The 17,356-nt window shown below is 29.3% G+C and overlaps 1 protein-coding gene across 1 annotated transcript; it reads right to left on the minus strand.

Moving 5' to 3' along the window:
• Window positions 1-11,083: 11,083 nt before the first annotated feature.
• Window positions 11,084-11,959, minus strand: LOC107634767 (putative calcium-binding protein CML25). Its single transcript, XM_016338188.3, has one exon. The coding sequence runs from the start codon at window positions 11,957-11,959 to the stop codon at window positions 11,237-11,239; it is 723 nt and encodes a 240-aa protein (XP_016193674.1). The 3' UTR covers window positions 11,084-11,236.
• Between the last annotated feature and the right edge of the window lie 5,397 nt (window positions 11,960-17,356).

The raw sequence follows: 17,356 nt of genomic DNA on the forward strand, positions 1-17,356 counted from the left end.
ATATTTAACTATTAATGATGTAGTACTCATAATCAACTATACGAGTACCATGACACAAGTACATTAATTTTTGTTCAATTGAATTTAATTGTTAATTTAGATTATATTTATGTAAACCTAAAATAAGAAATTTTGAAGTTAGAGAATTTTAAAATTTTAAATTAGTTGAATAAAATTACATGACATGAAAAAATAAGAATACACCACTATAATAGTGTTGAGGAACATTATATTAACATAAGAAGCCATGTTGTACATTTGTTGAATAAATTTAAAATTTAGAATTATAAAATTTATTCTTTTAAAAAATTTTAAGCGTTATTTATTTCGAATCATATATTTAAATAATCCATACGAGTAGAATAATATAAATATTGTGGTTAAATCATTAAAAAAATAAATATATATTTTTTTATTAAAAACAAATCGTGAATATGAACTAAAGATTTATAAAGAAAATGAATTCAAGAAAGTTTACTAATGTTTTTCTAATAACATTTAGAGATGGGAAAAGTATAATTTAAACTTCTTAAAATCTCATAAAAATTTAAAAATATATAAGTTTCATTTTTTACATCTTAATTTTAACCAAATAATGTTTTATTTTTATCGAATACAACGGTCACAAACTAATTTTAGTATCCTGAATCATTGAAATTAAACAATCTTTATCTTTCTTTAGTAAAAATAAAAACTAATCCGATTATCTCTTAGTACTCTTCTTTCATACTTTTTTTTATATTTAAGTATAACTTTCTAATAAAATTAATGTTATAAAAATTAAGAATAATAAATAAAATATATACTAATTTTAAAACATAATAAAAAATATATAAAATCAAATAAAAAAAAGTTCTATTAAAATAATATATATTAATAAAAATAATAAAAAAATTTACATGAACAATGAGGGCTAAAAACTATATTAAAAAAAAGTATAATAATGTATATAAATAAACATAAAAAAAATTCCAAAGCTATTGTTACATACATTAACAAATTTATCTCATTGATTATTTTCAACAATAAATTCAACTATGATAATTTTTATCAGCAAAAATAATTTAGGAACGTGATTCTTTTAGCAAGATAGATTCCCAAATTTAAGGTGCAATTATCATAAATACTTCAAGTTAGTGATGATTTTCAAAAAAAAAATTATCTAACTCGTTACTAAGCAACACAACAGCAAATTCACAAGTACCCTAAGTGATAATTGCAGCAATACGGCACCAAATACAATGTTTAGTGACGATCATTAATCAGAAACAAATTTCATTAACAAATTTAACATTCACTAGCAAATTCAACTTTCAGCCACAAAAATAAACTACAGTGATGTAATATGAATTACGGCAACAAATTTCAAAAACAGAAAAATTTACTGCAACTCACTAAATTAAGTACCAGCTTCTCAAACGGCGAGGAGGACCACATTGAAGGCGTTCGTGTGAGTGCGAACGGTGACAACACATAGAGCGGCGACAAGGATCAGCTCTGGGACCCGATTCTTCCGCCCGCGGCTACGACGACCGCGGGAAAGGAGCGATGCCGCGTGTGATACGGTGGCCACACAGTGCACCCTGCACACGACCAATTGCAAGACCGCGACACTAAGACCATAAAAGTTGGTTATGGCGGCCACAGCTAAAGAGGTGACACCGACAGAAATTGTGCTTTACGGAGATGGTCGCAGAAAAGATATGAGCGACTGGGTTTGACTTAGGGGTGATTGATCGTCATTACATTAGGGCACATGGTGGGGCATGCAGGCTGGTTTCTGGTTTTGGGAGGTTGTTTTACCTAAAAATGACACTGCTTAACATTTTAACAAAACAAAAAAAAAATATCACTACCGGGTCTGGGTTCTTTAAACCGATCCATCACCATTTTTCCTAACAATGTTAAATACCATCTTCTCATCAATAAAATACAAAATTTACCACAATTTCATTATTATTTAGTAATCCAAGCCCATTTATAATATCTCTTGGGTTGGTAGATAAATAGCCCATCAGCTTTCAGCAAACCTTCTCACGTTAGTTTCTTATTAGCTTCAATCATGAAGCACAAAGCCAGTCATTTCCATAATTTTAGTGTATAACTAAGGACATTTTAGACTTTCTATCCATCACTATATGACAAAGAGTTGACTGCTTACCAGACCGTACTTGCTATATGCCTGTACCAAAAAAGTAATTGGTATATGTGAAAGTTTTTTTATATTATATAATATAAGAAGTGTTTCACGTGTGCCATGGTACGGTACTAGAGTTTCAGAACTCCATGTACGATCAAGTTACTTGTAAAATTTTATTTTTTAGCAATTTGTTGAATTACCAATTCACCCCACATCTAAAATGGAAAAGACTACGTTGGGCAGCTTGTAGCTTTGAGAGAAAAGGCGGGGAGCTGATCTGCGCACAGTGAGTCTCGAAGGTACTCTGTGGTTGAATTACGCTTTCAACGCTAATTAACAAAAATTGCGTTTTGTTACATTTAGAATACTGTTATCCATGCTTATCGTAATCGAATTTTTCAGTGTTTGTCCTTGTTTCAATCTCATTTTCTTCTTAGCAAGAACAACAACGAACTAATTTAGTCAATTTCTATTTTAACATATATGCTTTTCTATATGAGATGCAGTGTACTTTTGCTAGCATTCCGAAGATAAAAAATAACAACCTATCCACTTTAATTTAACTTTTACTTCCATTAAATTTATAAAATGAAAAATAAGTTAAACCATAAAAAGTTTGCGATACAATTTATAAACATCACAATAAGATATGTCAATAAATTAATTACATTAAAAATTAAACTAAAAACAATCCTTTTTATTTAGTTCTTGTTATATATGAAAACTGAATTAAGTACATTAATTTTATTCTTGTTATGTATCAAAATTGAATTATATAGCAAAAATAATTTAATAACAAATTTATAATATTCTTAAGGGAGTCACTTAAATAAAGATATTTAAAACGTATTTTTTTAAAAAAATATTTTTTAATAATTAAAATTTAATATATATAATTGATTAAATTATGTTATTTTTGTCAAAATTAGATCAGATAAATTGATTTGATCGAAAAATCGATAAACTAAATAAATCTTAAACCAGTCTAAATTATTATTTTTATATAGAAAATGACTAAGATATTGCTATTATATATATTTTTTGAAATTTTGAGAATCCTAAATCCTAATTCGATGACGACACAGGAAGAAGAAAAGGGTTAGAATTTAGGATTCTCAATATATATATAGAGAATCCTAAATTCTAACCCTTTTCTTCTTTCTGTGTCGTGTATATATAATAATAATAATAATAATAATAATAATAATAATAATAATAATAATAATAATAATAAGAGTATTTTAGTCATTTTTTATAATAAATATTTTGTAATCATTTTTATAAAAAAAATATTAATTTAGATCGGTCTAAGATGTAATTCACTAATTTTTTGGCCAAATCAATTTATCTGATCTAATTTTAACAAAAATAATACGATTTAATTAATTATATGTATGGAATTTTAATTATTAAAAAACAACTTTAAATAAAGACGTTTTAAACTTCTTTATCTGAGTTGCTTCCTATCCCTAAACCTTCAAAAACGAAACTGATTTATCAGAATCATTAATTTTTATATAACAAAAACTAAGTAAAAAAGATTGTGTTTAATCTTTTTTCGTTGAAGTGTTATTTTTTTTTTATTATTTTTTGCAATGTTTTTTCTGTTTCAATTATGATTTTATAAATTTAATTTTTTTTTATTTTGGTCAACTTAGCCATATAAAAAGAACACTTTGTCAATGAATTATAGTTCAAATTACATAATATTTTCATATTCATTTAGAAGTTGCGGATCCGAATCTTTCTATTTTTGATAAAAAAAAAAATCATATTGAGTTATCAAAATATCCCATTTCTTAAAAATAAATTCTGTCCCATAAATCAATGGATTGACTAACTAATGAGTTAACTATTAGACCAACCCAACTTAATTAATTTTTCTTCTTTTTATTTTTTAGGTTTTACCTCAATATGTCATTAAAAGGCCCATGATTAATCGGACCTCAATGCCATGCCCAGAAGCCTAAGCCATGCGGCTGTTAGCGTGGGTTACAAGTCCCGTCAGTTCACTCAACCAAATTTTGGCCAAATCTGACTTTTAACATTGGATTAACAGCTCACTTTCACCATCAGTCGAATCTCCATGCTGCATCCCACCTAACTTGAGTCCACAGTATCAAAGCTTCGCCTCATCTTAGTCAATGAAATTTTTTATATTAAATCTAAACGCATTTAGAGGTTGGAGTTCTGAAACTCCAGTCCCGTACTGTGGCGCACGTGAAGCGTTTCTTATAATATATATGTAAAAGTTATGTATGTAGTGAAGAAAGTGAGTGTTAAATTCATAATCTTTTTCATATAAAAATTTGAAATAACCACTAAACTGATTGATGATCATTTTATTTGTAATTTTACGTTGGATTTCTTTAAGATTTTATTGTTTTTAATTTTAATTTGAACTTAGTTTTTTATTTTCTATTTTATTGATATGTATGAAATTCAGAATGGTTGAATTTTACGTTTACTTAAAAAAAATTATTTTCCTGTGGGTAGGATTGAGTAGGGTAGGGTTTAGAACTTTAGGGTGCGGGTAGGGTTAGGATTGAGAGATTCTCAACCCCCTGGATAGGGTAGGGTAGAGTTTTAAAAAAGTTTTCAACCCGCGGGTAGGATTAAGGTAGAATCCAAACCCTATCCTACCTTACCCATTGCTAGCCCTATCTACACCCAAAGTATTTAACTAACTAAGTCTAAGCCTAATTTGGACAAACAACTTAATTATAATTATACTCCTTTAGAAAAAATAGCTTAAATAATAAATAGTTATATTAAAAGTAGCTTATAAATAAGTTATTTTGTATTTAGTTTTTTAGTTCTAAAAGTACTTATTTAAAAAAAATGTGATAAAAAGCTTTTTATTGTGAGAGAAGTCATTTTTTTAACTTCTCCGTAAGCACTTAAATAGCTTCTTAGAAAGCTACAATTTGGTTTTGAAATTTGTATTAGATATTAATACTACTACTTTTCATAAGACAAAAGTTCAAAAAAGTAAAATTTGAAACTTCCCAAACGAGCCCCTAATCAAATAGCTTTAACCTAATTTACTTTTACGCGTCACTATCTCTAACAAACTTTTGGTTTAACTCGCAAATATATATAAATGTCTTTTTCATTTGGATTTTGTTTTTATTTTTGATTTTTTCTACGTTTTCTACATTTTCTTCCTTCTTTGCGTTCTCTTTTATCTCAGTATTTTTTTCGTTTTCTGTATTATCTTCGTTTAATATCAATGCTCTTTTATCTGATTTGAATATTTGGATCAAATTTTTTGAAATCGAGTAGTGAAATCAACTTTGAACAGGTATTTCGTTTTCGAAGACAATGAATGATTCAAGTTCAGATTATCAATTGAATTAGAGCGAATTAGTATAGTTCGTTAGTAGTTTATGTTGTGGCTGAGGTGTAGTTCGAATATAGTTTATGTAGTTCGTTAGTAGTTTATGATTCTTTAGTTGAATAATTTCGGTGTAAAAATTAAAGAAATTTATGTGTTATTGTTAAGAAATCTCGGTGTTATTTATTTTGATAAATTCTGCATAATTCAAAACTCTTTCTCTTCCTCCTCCTTATCTTCCGCTGCTTCATCTTCTTCTTTTTCATCTTTTTCATTATCAACATCTTTTCTTATTCGTCTTTTTCTTCTTGTTTTACCTTCTCAAATTTCTTCTTGTTTTACTCTCTTAGTAAGAATAAAAATAAGAAAAATCAAATAAAGAAGAAGAAATAATACATAATACTATAAAATTACAAGAAAAATAATAAACCTACATTCATTCAACTAAATAAGATTGCAATACATTACAAACATATTTATTCAAATCTAATATGAGAAGAAATGTTCCTAAAAGAAGAAATAAGAGCAACAGAAAAAAAAAAAGAATGCATCATTAAAGAAGTGGTATAAAAACTAAGAAATTTATGTGTTATTATTAAAAAATTTCGGTGTTATTCTTTTGATAAATTCTACATAATTCAAAACTCTTCATCTTCCTTCTTTTCCTCTTCTTCTTTTTCATCATCATCATCATCGTCATCATCTTTTTTTCTTATTCATCTTTTGCTTTTTGTTTTACATTCTTATATTTTTTCTTGTTTTACTCTCTTAACAAGAATAAAAATAAAAAAATCAAACAAAGAAGAAGAAGAAAAATATAATACTACAAAATTACTAGGAAGAGGATGAACCTACATTCATTCAACTAAATAAGGTTGTAATACATTTCAAATATGTTCATTAAGTCTAATATGAGAAACAATACTTCTAAAAATAGAAATAAGAGCAACAGAAAAAGAAAGAAAGAAAGGAAAAAAGGAAGAAAAAGTGCATCATTAAAGTAAAACATTTTTGGGCTTTTGTAGCAAAATTTTAGTGTAAAAACTAAGACATTTATGTGTTATTGTTAATAAATTTCGGTGTTATTTATTTTAATAAGTTTTGCATAATCTAAAACTCTTTCTCTTTCTCTTCCTAATCCTTCTTCTTCTTCTTTTTCATCTTGTTCATCATCATCATCTTTTTTCTTATTCATCTTTTTCTTCTTGTTTTACCTTCTCGTATTTTTTTTATTTTACTCTCTTAACAAGAATAAAAATAAGACAAAATTAAATAAAGAAGAAAAAGAAACACATAATATTGCAAAATTATTAAGGAAATGAACCTATATTCATTAAACTAAATAAGATTGAAATATACATTATAAACATGTTCATTCAAGTCTAATATGAGAAATAATGCTCCTAAAAAAAAGAAATAAGAACAACAGAAAAAAGAAAAAAAGAAGAAAAAAAATGCATTAAAAAAGATAATTTTTGTGCTTTTGTAGCAAAATTTCGATGTAAAAACGAAGAAATTTATGTGTTATTATTAAGAAATCTTGGTGTTATTTATTCTGATAAGTTATGCATAATTCAAAATTCTCTTTTTTCTCTTCATCTTCTACTTCTTCATCTTCATCTTCATCTTCATCTTTTATTTTCTCATAATTCTTCTTGTTTCATTCTTTTAAAAAAAAATAAAACCAAAAGAAAGAGAAGAAAAATCAATGCTGCAAAATTACTTGAAAGAAAAGAAGAAAAAAAATGTAGCAACAATAGCAACAATAAAAGAACGACGATGGAGAAAAAATACGCGAAGAAGAGGAAGCAAAGAAGAAGAAAGAAGAACCCGCAGAAGAAGGAAGGACGCTAATAAGAAAAAAGATATGAACGTTCATGTTCATGTTAATTGCTGGGGAGTTGGAACGTGTATTCACACTCTCACTAATGAAACTAATTTTTGTTGGATTTGGACCAACTTAATTGGACTTAGTGCTTGTTTGGGCGCCATTATTTTGATAAAAAAAAAGATTTTTTTAATTAAAAAAGATATTCCAAGCTGTCACGCCCTTCATAATCCGCTATAGGATTTTGCGGAATAAACTTTCGGTATATCTCTTCATAAATCGCTGCAGCAGTTTATGTATTTCAGCGTTTGAATATAATCTGTGATAGGGTCTAGTGGATTACGTATAATTAGAAACCGCGTTAAAGTGTCGCGGATTACATATAAATAGGTTTGTTGTATTTGCGTCTAGATTTTCAAATTGTTGTACTTACGTAACACTTTCTCCCATTTATTTTATTTATGTAAATTATCCATTAATTTTCATATTTATTAAGACAACATTAATTTAAAAAAGATAAAGATATTCAAACAATAAGTTTCATATATAACTTTTTTACGCTATTTTTTCAAGCTAAAATAAGTATTCTCTAAAATGCAAATAATTCACATTTAAAGATATTTTAAGGCATATTTCGAATAACCCAAAACTTAATCGCCATGAAAATTTCTAATAATGCATCTGAAACCTGATATACCTTTCTTAGAGAATAAACTAACAACACAATTAATCTTATAGAAATTACTCGGTGGGGGTTTCCAAGTTAGCCAGCCGCTGGTTCGAATATTTTGGTATTAGATTAACTAAGAATTATTTAAATTAAAAATATCATTATATTGATGTTTTCATATCCATCACAACCCGGCTCCAAAATAAATTTTCTGTTTGGTAGAACTTTTCAAATCTAAAAGTCAAAACTATTAGCCCCATGAACAACAATCAAAGAATAATAATCTAAAAACTTCCAAATAACTTTAAATTTCTGACAATATATGAACTTTAGATTTATAGCGATCTCTAAGGCAATGTTTAATCGTTCCTTTATCAAGTCCACATCTTGTGCTATATCCGAAGCAGAGAGATGACACCTATAACAAAACACTTATGTTAGAAGAGCCAAATTTATGCCAAGCCAGATGAAAAATTTTATTTTCTCATAAAAATTAACCTTCCACAGCCATCTCTATTTATTTTGGCTATAAAGATTTTCAAATGAATTAAGAAGGGAGGATGAATCAAGAAAATATAAATGATAAACATTTTTTTAAATTATGCAGCGAAACTAATAAACAAAAAATTATTTTTATTTTTGTCTTGTCTTGCAGTAGGAGAATAAAATGAAATAAAAGTAGATTTTAGAGAAGAAGAAGAGTAATACCATGATATATCTTGGTTCGGCCACGAAGTATAATGTGATCTACGTCCAGTCTTTACCACGACAATGGTAGAATTTTTACTATGATCAAAACAGGGACGGATCCAGAAATGATATTATGGGGGGGCCAATAACACATATAATATTAAAAATTATGTAAAAAAATTATATAATATAAGATGTATTATAAAAATATACAGATAGAGAATATATTTTAAAGTAAAAAAAATATGTGTATACTTTTTACTAACGAAGTGGTCGATTCTTCGTATCATAAAATTCACCGATAATAGAATTTGTGTCAAAATTTTCAACAATTTTCTTTTCAATATAATTAAAAGACAATTAGTAAGAAATTCATCTTTTATTTTGTTTCTAAGTTATTTTTCACAATATTAATAGTTGAAAAAGATCTCTTAATTGTAGCAGTTGAAACAGAGAGAATTAATACCAAACGAATAAAAAAAAGACCACAAAAAAAAAATTTACTTTATGAGATTTAAAAATTTTTATTTAATTAAAAAATATTAGTAATAATATCTTTTTCAGATTTTTTAATATTGTTACTTATTTTTTAGATATTAAAAATTAGTAATATTTAAATTAGACTGAACTTTTATTTATATTAGACTAAATACTAAATATTTTTTAAAAAAAATTAAATTATACATAATAATTTATTACTATTAAAAAAAGTTGGGGGGGCCGACGCCGCCACTCGCCCTCCCTTATGTCCGTCCCTGGATCAAAATTGATTACAAATACCAATTTTAAGAGATTCACACTCTTGTAACTCACCTAAACTATCCCAAGTTTAATAAATCACCTAGGTGATAACTTAATCTAGTTAAGAGGAACCAAGTGCATTCTAACCCATCACATTTTCGAAATCAAAGTACTCAAACAAAAGTTAAATGACTTTTGTATGCACTACTCTCTTTACTTTTTGTATCTCTCAAAGTAAACTTGAATTTAGAAAAAAGAAAAATAACAACACACTCAAAAATAAAGAAATAAAAGGTTGTTTTGTGTGATATACAATATGCACAAAAATAGTTGCTTCTTTTTTAAAATAAATATTCTTTCATAGAGTTTAATATCTTCTCTTTAATGTTGAAATAATTTTTCTTTTTCATCAATTAGCCGTTACACCATTTATGAAATGATTCCAATGACATTGAAGAGAAAATATTTTCTTCTTTATGCAGCAGCTCTTTGTGATTGTGATATGATTTTGGAGAGCATTACTTGCTCTCTTGATTGTGCAGAATTTTTTTAAATATGGCTTGATATCATCTTTAATGATATTCTCCTTAATATGTTTATATTGCACAATTTAGCTTTCTTGTTTAATTATCCTTGATTGGTTCCTACCTTCCTCATCATAATGATTAATTATAGTAGAAAATAATTAATTTTATTTGTTATCATAAAGTAGCAAATCAAATCTTGACTCAACAGGTTATTCCACAAAAAAAAGTCTTCCTCAGCAACCACTTGTAGCCCTCTCTAACACTATATTGTTTCGATGGTGCTGGTCACCAGCACCAACTAGGATCACTATTGCCTCGATGGGAGTTTATACTTCGAATAACTTGTTTGATTTCTTCAGATATTGGAGTACCCATGAGTTCGATTATTTATAATAACGTGTTCTGTTACTGTCATATGAGTACGAAGATGATGTTGTTTTGGACAGTGAAACATTTGTTATTATTTAATTTTTTACATAATATGTATCAATTATTTTCTATTTACCACAAACCTTAATAAAATAAGTGAAATTTTGTTTTAAAAGTTATTGTCTCTTTAATGATCTTTCATAAATAAATACCTTATTACAGTTAACGGTATATAAAAGTACGATATACCGTTAAGTTTTACATGATGAATTAATAAGAAAAGACGAGTGAAGTGAAGTGTTTATGTTGGGGGAGAAAACTGTTTTCATACTAAATAACATCTAAATGGCGTCGTTTTTTACTTTTAAGGGCGCCAAACCCAAAACGACGACGTTTTGGACCCCTCCTGCGTGGCAATCTGCGGCCATGTCAGCGCTCCGGTGATGAGTCACCACCTGAAATATGGCCAGGACCAATTTGGGTGCTCGGAACTCTATTTAGAGAACTATATTGAAAAAATCGAAATCTTAGAAATTACTATGAGTAATTGCGTGAATCTCAATGACGACTATAGATTTTTTTTTTGTCAAGATCGATACCAAATGACATTGACACATCCCTATCTTTGATCAAAATGACTTCGATCCAAATTTTGGCCAGTAACATTAATATAGAAAGATTTTAAACTTTTTTTAATTATTATACTTTTAAAATGTGTGATAATATCTAAATCCATAAAGAATACATATTTAAAAGAGATGGTTTGGATCCAGAAGAAGTGTTTAAGATTAAAATGTACATGTGTAGTTCTCTTCTTCCCATTAATAAACATCATTATTTTTGCATCTTTCCCATACAAAAATAAAGAAAGAAGCAAAATGAGAAAGAAATTAGACGAGATTAGCAGCGAGGCAACAAAGGAAGTGTTATTCGTTCAATAATCAGGATCAGGCAAAACTCTGTTGGTGGTGTCGTGGCGAGAACCCATCATCATCATAACCCTAAATTCTTCGAAATCGATCATGCCGTCACCGTCGCTGTCGACGCCGCTGATCATCCTCCGGCACTCTGCCAGCGTGCACTCCTCGCCGAGGCTCCTCATCACGGTGTTAAGCTCCTCCGCCGTGATGGAACCGTTGCCGTCAATGTCAAACACTGAGAAGGCCTCCTTCAGGTTCTCAAGGACCTCATCGGAATCCACGCCCTTTGTGTTCAGCTCGATGAACTCCTGGAGGCTGATGTAACCGTCGCCGTCGCCGTCAACCTCGCGGAGCATGTTGATGAGTTCTTGCTCCGTCGCCTTTTGCCCCAGGCTTCCCATTATGGCTCCAAGCTCCGATGCGTCGATCTTGCCGTCGCCGTTAACGTCGAATTTGTGGAAGACTTGTTCGAGCTCGGCGGCCATGCGGGTTCGTGACCGCACCGACATGGAGGTGGATCGTGACGGCGTGGATGACGGGATCAGGTCCTTGTTGCGATTAAACAGGGATCTTAGGCCCATGATTCTATGTTTTTTATTTTTAATTAAAATTTGAATGAAAGGGGATTTTGTTGCGGTTGGGTTTGGGAAGGAGAGAAATGAGGAGATTGGGAAAAATGTTAATGGTGTTTGTGAGTGGGTGGGGGTTTCAATCTCTTTTGACATAATGCCTGTCATTTTGCTATATTTGGGAACGGGAGCCGTTACAATTTACAAATATAGTTAACATGTTCTGTTTCTTTTCTATTATACTATATTTTTCTCTCTAAATTTATCTTTTTTTTTAAAGATCTTGCTAACAAGTATTCACAAATATTTTTAAAGATATCGTTAGCTAAAAAAATTGAATAAAAACATAAAGTTTTTAAGATTCTAATAAATACGTTGAATATATTAATCATCAGTTCAACTAGGTATCCTTTAATAATGGTATAATATTCAGCTATTTCTTACAATAATTCAAAAAAACTAAAACAAATACATCTAAAAAGTTGTAAATAGATTTAGTATCTTTAAAAATTAAATCTATATTTAAAATACAAATTAAATCAAACTAAAATTTAAAATTTAAATTTTAAATTTCTGTTTCAAATTTAATATATTTAATATAATAATACATTATTATTTAAATACACGTCATAAAGACACAGAGACTTCACCCCCTGCCGCAGTGCGCCTGCACCACCGTCCTCATTGGCCTTCATCGTCGACGCCCCACATCCAAAAACCAGAGACGCACAACTGCAACTCAGCGGCGCACACTCTTAAACCTAGAGAAGTCACTCCCTGCTGCCGTTCGTCTGCGTCACCGCTTCCTCCACCACGGCGCACATCCACAACGCTGCATTCCTCTCCTTTCAAGCCCATCGTCGTTGCCGGCGACTTAACTGAGGTTTGGATTATTCTGACACCACTAATTTTTGTGTTATTCTGTATAAAGTTTTGATTTTTTTATTAATTTGAAAATTAAATTCCGAATAAAATGGCTGATTTTATTAGAATATAACCTATAATTAAAATATAACCTATAATTAGCATGCAAGAAAAAAAGTCGGCCATAAATATCATAAGAATAAATTAATACATTATAAAAAATTTCAAATAAAAAAATGTCAACTACCTCAGTCGTGCACTCAGTTTTTGTAGCAGAATTGCTTGAGCTATTACAAATATTTATATCGTCCATATCAATCAAATGAGTGAATTTCTTCTGATGACGACTGCGTGTTCAAGTCTATAGCAAATGCCATGTTGATGTCTAATATTATAAATAAAATAATGGTCATTATAATATTAGAAAAACACAAAATTGTAATTAATTAAAATATATGCAAATTAATAACCAAGTGTCCATTTGGTTAAACAGTTTGGATCAGTAAGACCAAAAAAAAATCTTGTGCTATTTGATAGATTTTTGGATGTGTTCTAGCAATATTATAAGTTCGATTGTATTATTTTAAATGTGTAATAAATTTGGGATATTTGGATGTGTTCACAGGAATATATTATAAGTTCGGTTGTATTATTTCGGATATTTGGATGTGTTCACAGGAATATATATATTAAAATATAACCTATAATTAGCATGCAAGAAAAAAAGTCGGCCATAAATATCATAAATATCATAAGAAAAAAAATCTTGTGCTATTTGATAGATTTTTGGATGTGTTCTAGCAATATTATAAGTTCGATTGTATTATTTTAAATGTGTAATAAATTTGGGATATTTGGATGTGTTCACAGGAATATTATAAGTTCGATTGTATTATTTCGGATATTTGGATGTGTTCACAGGAATATATATATTAAAATATAACCTATAATTAGCATGCAAGAAAAAAAGTCGGCCATAAATATCATAAGAATAAATTAATACATTATAAAAAATTCCAAATAAAAAAATGTCAACTACCTCAGTCGTGCACTCAGTTTCTTAGCAGAATTGCTTGAGCTATTACAAATATTTATACTGTCTATATCAATATGGGTATCAAATGAGTGAATTTCTTCTGATGACGGCTGCGTCTTCAAGTCTATAGCAAATGCCATGTTGATGTCTAATATTATAAATAAAATAATGGTCATTATAATATTAGAAAAATACAAAATTGTAATTAATTAAAATATATGCAAATTAATAACCAAGTGTCCATTTGGTTAAACAGTTTGGATCAGTAAGACCAAAAAAAAATCTTGTGCTATTTGATAGATTTTTGGATGTGTTCTAGCAATATTATAAGTTTGATTGTATTATTTTAAATGTGTAATAAATTTACGAAATAAACTATTTCCAACCATTATCTAAAATACCCACCAATAACATCAATAAAAAAATTAAGATAAATAATTATTAATGCTCAAACAAGTAATAAAAATTCCAAAAAATACCATGATAATATATGTTAGATATTTTTTATAAATAATAAACAACTTAAATTAATTGTTGATTATAATAATTTTGAAAACGTTATTATTCAAATAAGTATAGAAAAAAATCTAACTAATAGTTAAAATAATAAATATTATATGCATTTTATCGAATCGAAAATAAATACATTAATTGTATTATTAACGTTTATATTGTATTATTAAAGTTGGCAAGATTTTGGATGTATTTTAAAAATATTTTGTATAAAATATCATACTATCAGATGCGTTATAATCGAAAAAAAACAACACAATTTTAAATTAATTGTTGATTATAATAATTTTGAAAACGTTAATGTTCAAATAAGTATCGAAAAAAATCCAACTAATAATTTAAATAATAAATATTGTATGCATTTGATCAAATAAAAAATCAAAAGATTAATTATATTATTAACATTTAAATTTATATATTTAAATATAGCATAGTTTTAGATGTGTTTTAAAAATATTTTAAATAAAATATCATACTATCAAATGTGTTAAAAATGAAAATAACAACAAAATTTTTATGACTATACCATCTACATCCTCTCTTTTAAACTCTATATTTTTTATTTTTGCTCAAACTACTTATGTACAAAGTATTTTATCTGTAACAACTCTATTAATAAATTAAATAAGATCAACCTTGTTCTAATTAAATAATAATAAAATTTTTATATTTAAAGTAAAATATAATTAGAAATATTGAACATGATACTTCTTAATAAATTATATAAACACGTGTAGAAAGTAGATTTACCTACTTACCTTTTAATAATGCAGAACGAGGGAGAGGGAGTGCTTCAGCTCTGGAATATGGTGATACGTCTTCACCAACGAATAAGAGAGGAAGAATTCAGCTGTGCGTACCTTTTTGGTTTGGGATTCAATAACGCACTATGCGTAGAATAAGGAATAAAAAACTTTAGTTGTTATTTGAAGTTTCGAAAATAAAGCAAAGTCACATAACTACCAATGAAGTGGGTGGATTTTAAAATTTAAATTAAATTTATTTATAGATATGTATCTACAAAATAGGAACATGTTTTAATAAAAAATAATTAAATATTATTTAATTCTGATTAAAGGCTGATTAAAGGCTGATTAGTATTGTACAACTTGCATTTTCCAGGAAAAAAATTATATATATATATTTTTAAAATACTTCTTAACTAATTTTTCTTTTAGACAAAAAATTTGTCATTGGAAGAAGAAAACTAACAACGGTTAAATTTTAAAGTGGTCTTTAAGAAAGGAAAAGTCGATCTCTTCCTCTCTCTATTACTCTGCTAGGGTACAATACCTAACAGAAACGTGGAGGGTAGTGATAGAAAGTTCGTATACACTGTCGTGAACTAGATCGGATTGTATCTAATCGTGTGTTTGCGCCAAGTGCTAATTAAAGCCTGCAATGGAAGCATCTACATCAGTAAATAGAACAGGAAACCCAAAACAAAAAAATACATATGAAGAAGAGGAAGAATCATTTGTAATATACGATGAAGAGGATGTTGCTGAAGGAGTCCAAAAATGCAAATACAGTATTGTGGGAAAGCTATTAACTGAGAAGACTATCAACCCTAACTGGGTTCAAAATGCAATGTACAACCTATAGAGGAAACCTGAGGACTTTCAGATGAAAGAAATTCAAAGTAAAATCTACCAGTTTTTCTTCAAGAAAGAAGAAGACATGAAGAGAGTACTAAAAAGAAGCCCATGGATATTTAGGAACTCATGGCTGATAATGGAAAAATGGGAGAGGAACATAAACATAGAGGAAATGGAGTTCACTAAACTAGAGGTAAATGTCCAGATCTGGAATATATCGAAACATTGTAAAACAATAAAACTGGGTTGGAAGCTAGCAGCAGTAGCAGGGAAAGTCCTAGAGTGCAACCTATATGATGGAGGTAATGGACATGGACTATTTATCAAAGCAAAAGTGAGGATAGATGTAAACCAACCAATCCAGAGAGGAACAAACATAGGAAGCAAGGAAGATGGGATAGCTTGGTGGACTTTAAGTATGAAAAACTCCCCACTCTGTGTTATTTCTGTGGCAAATTGGGACATGATGAAGGAACATGTGAAGAGGCAAAAGAAAAATAAGATGGAAGCAAACAAAATCCAAAGGTCTTAGAACTTGGATAAGAGCTGATACCATGGGGATAAGGGTCAGTGACAATCGAGAAAATAAAAGGGAGGCTGGGGAAGGAATAAGATTTGAAGAATATGGGAGAAACCAACAAAAAGAGAGTCAACAAAGGTTGCTAAACAAATTGGCTAATCTAACAGTAACAGACAACAGACAATCCAAGCAAAACACAAGCAACAACAAAGCCTTCACTCAAGTGCAAACAACCAAGAAAGATGATGAAAAAGAGAATGAAAAGAAAGGGAAAGGATTGGAGAAAGATAAAGACACACAAACAAGCCAAACACCGAGACAACAAAACAAAGAAGAAACAAAAGAAGGAGAGAAGCCCAAGGAAAAAGCCAGAAATGAAGAGATAAGAATTGAAGAGGATAATATGACAGAGGTACAGGAAAAGAGGAGAGGAAAAGATGGAAAAGAAGAGCCAGAGAATCAGAAAACAACAACTCAAACAAAGAAGAAAAAATGAGTACAGATGCAAAGAGGAAGCTGGCAAAAGAAGTACCTATGGAGATTGAAGAGGAAGAGAAGAAATCAAAGAAGCACCAATCGAACCCACCAACGGCAATGGTTGCTAAGCAACCCTGCCGAGACCAATGAAGCTTGTTAGTTGGAACTGTCGTGGGCTTGGGAACCCATGGGCAGTTAGATCTCTTAATAAGCTCTTGAAACAAAAAGATCCCAATCTTGTTTTTCTAATGAAAACAAGGAAGAAAACTAATGAAATTAATACTCTGAGGAGAAGAGGATGTTTGGAGAATGTTATAGGAGTGGATTGCAGAGGGGAAGGGAGGAACAGATCGAGAGGACTAGCGGTCATATGGGGGAAGGAGCTAATAATTGAGATAAAATCAATGTCGCTAAACCACATTGATATGGTAGTTAAAGAAGAAGGGGACAGCAGGCAATGGAGAGCCACATGATTCTACGGATGCTCAGAAACAACTAACAAGCACAAATCATGGGAACTCCTAAGATCTCTAGGACAAGCAAACAATATGCCATGG

This window comes from Arachis ipaensis, chromosome B3, assembly GCF_059453495.1.
Source record: "Arachis ipaensis isolate K30076 ecotype BB chromosome B3, ASM5945349v1, whole genome shotgun sequence".
Classification (NCBI taxonomy): Eukaryota; Viridiplantae; Streptophyta; class Magnoliopsida; order Fabales; family Fabaceae; genus Arachis; species Arachis ipaensis.

Coding starts and splice junctions, on each gene's coding strand:
- LOC107634767 (XM_016338188.3), bottom strand. CDS start 11,959: ATGACAGGCATTATGTCAAAAGAGATTGAAACCCCCACCCACTCACAA.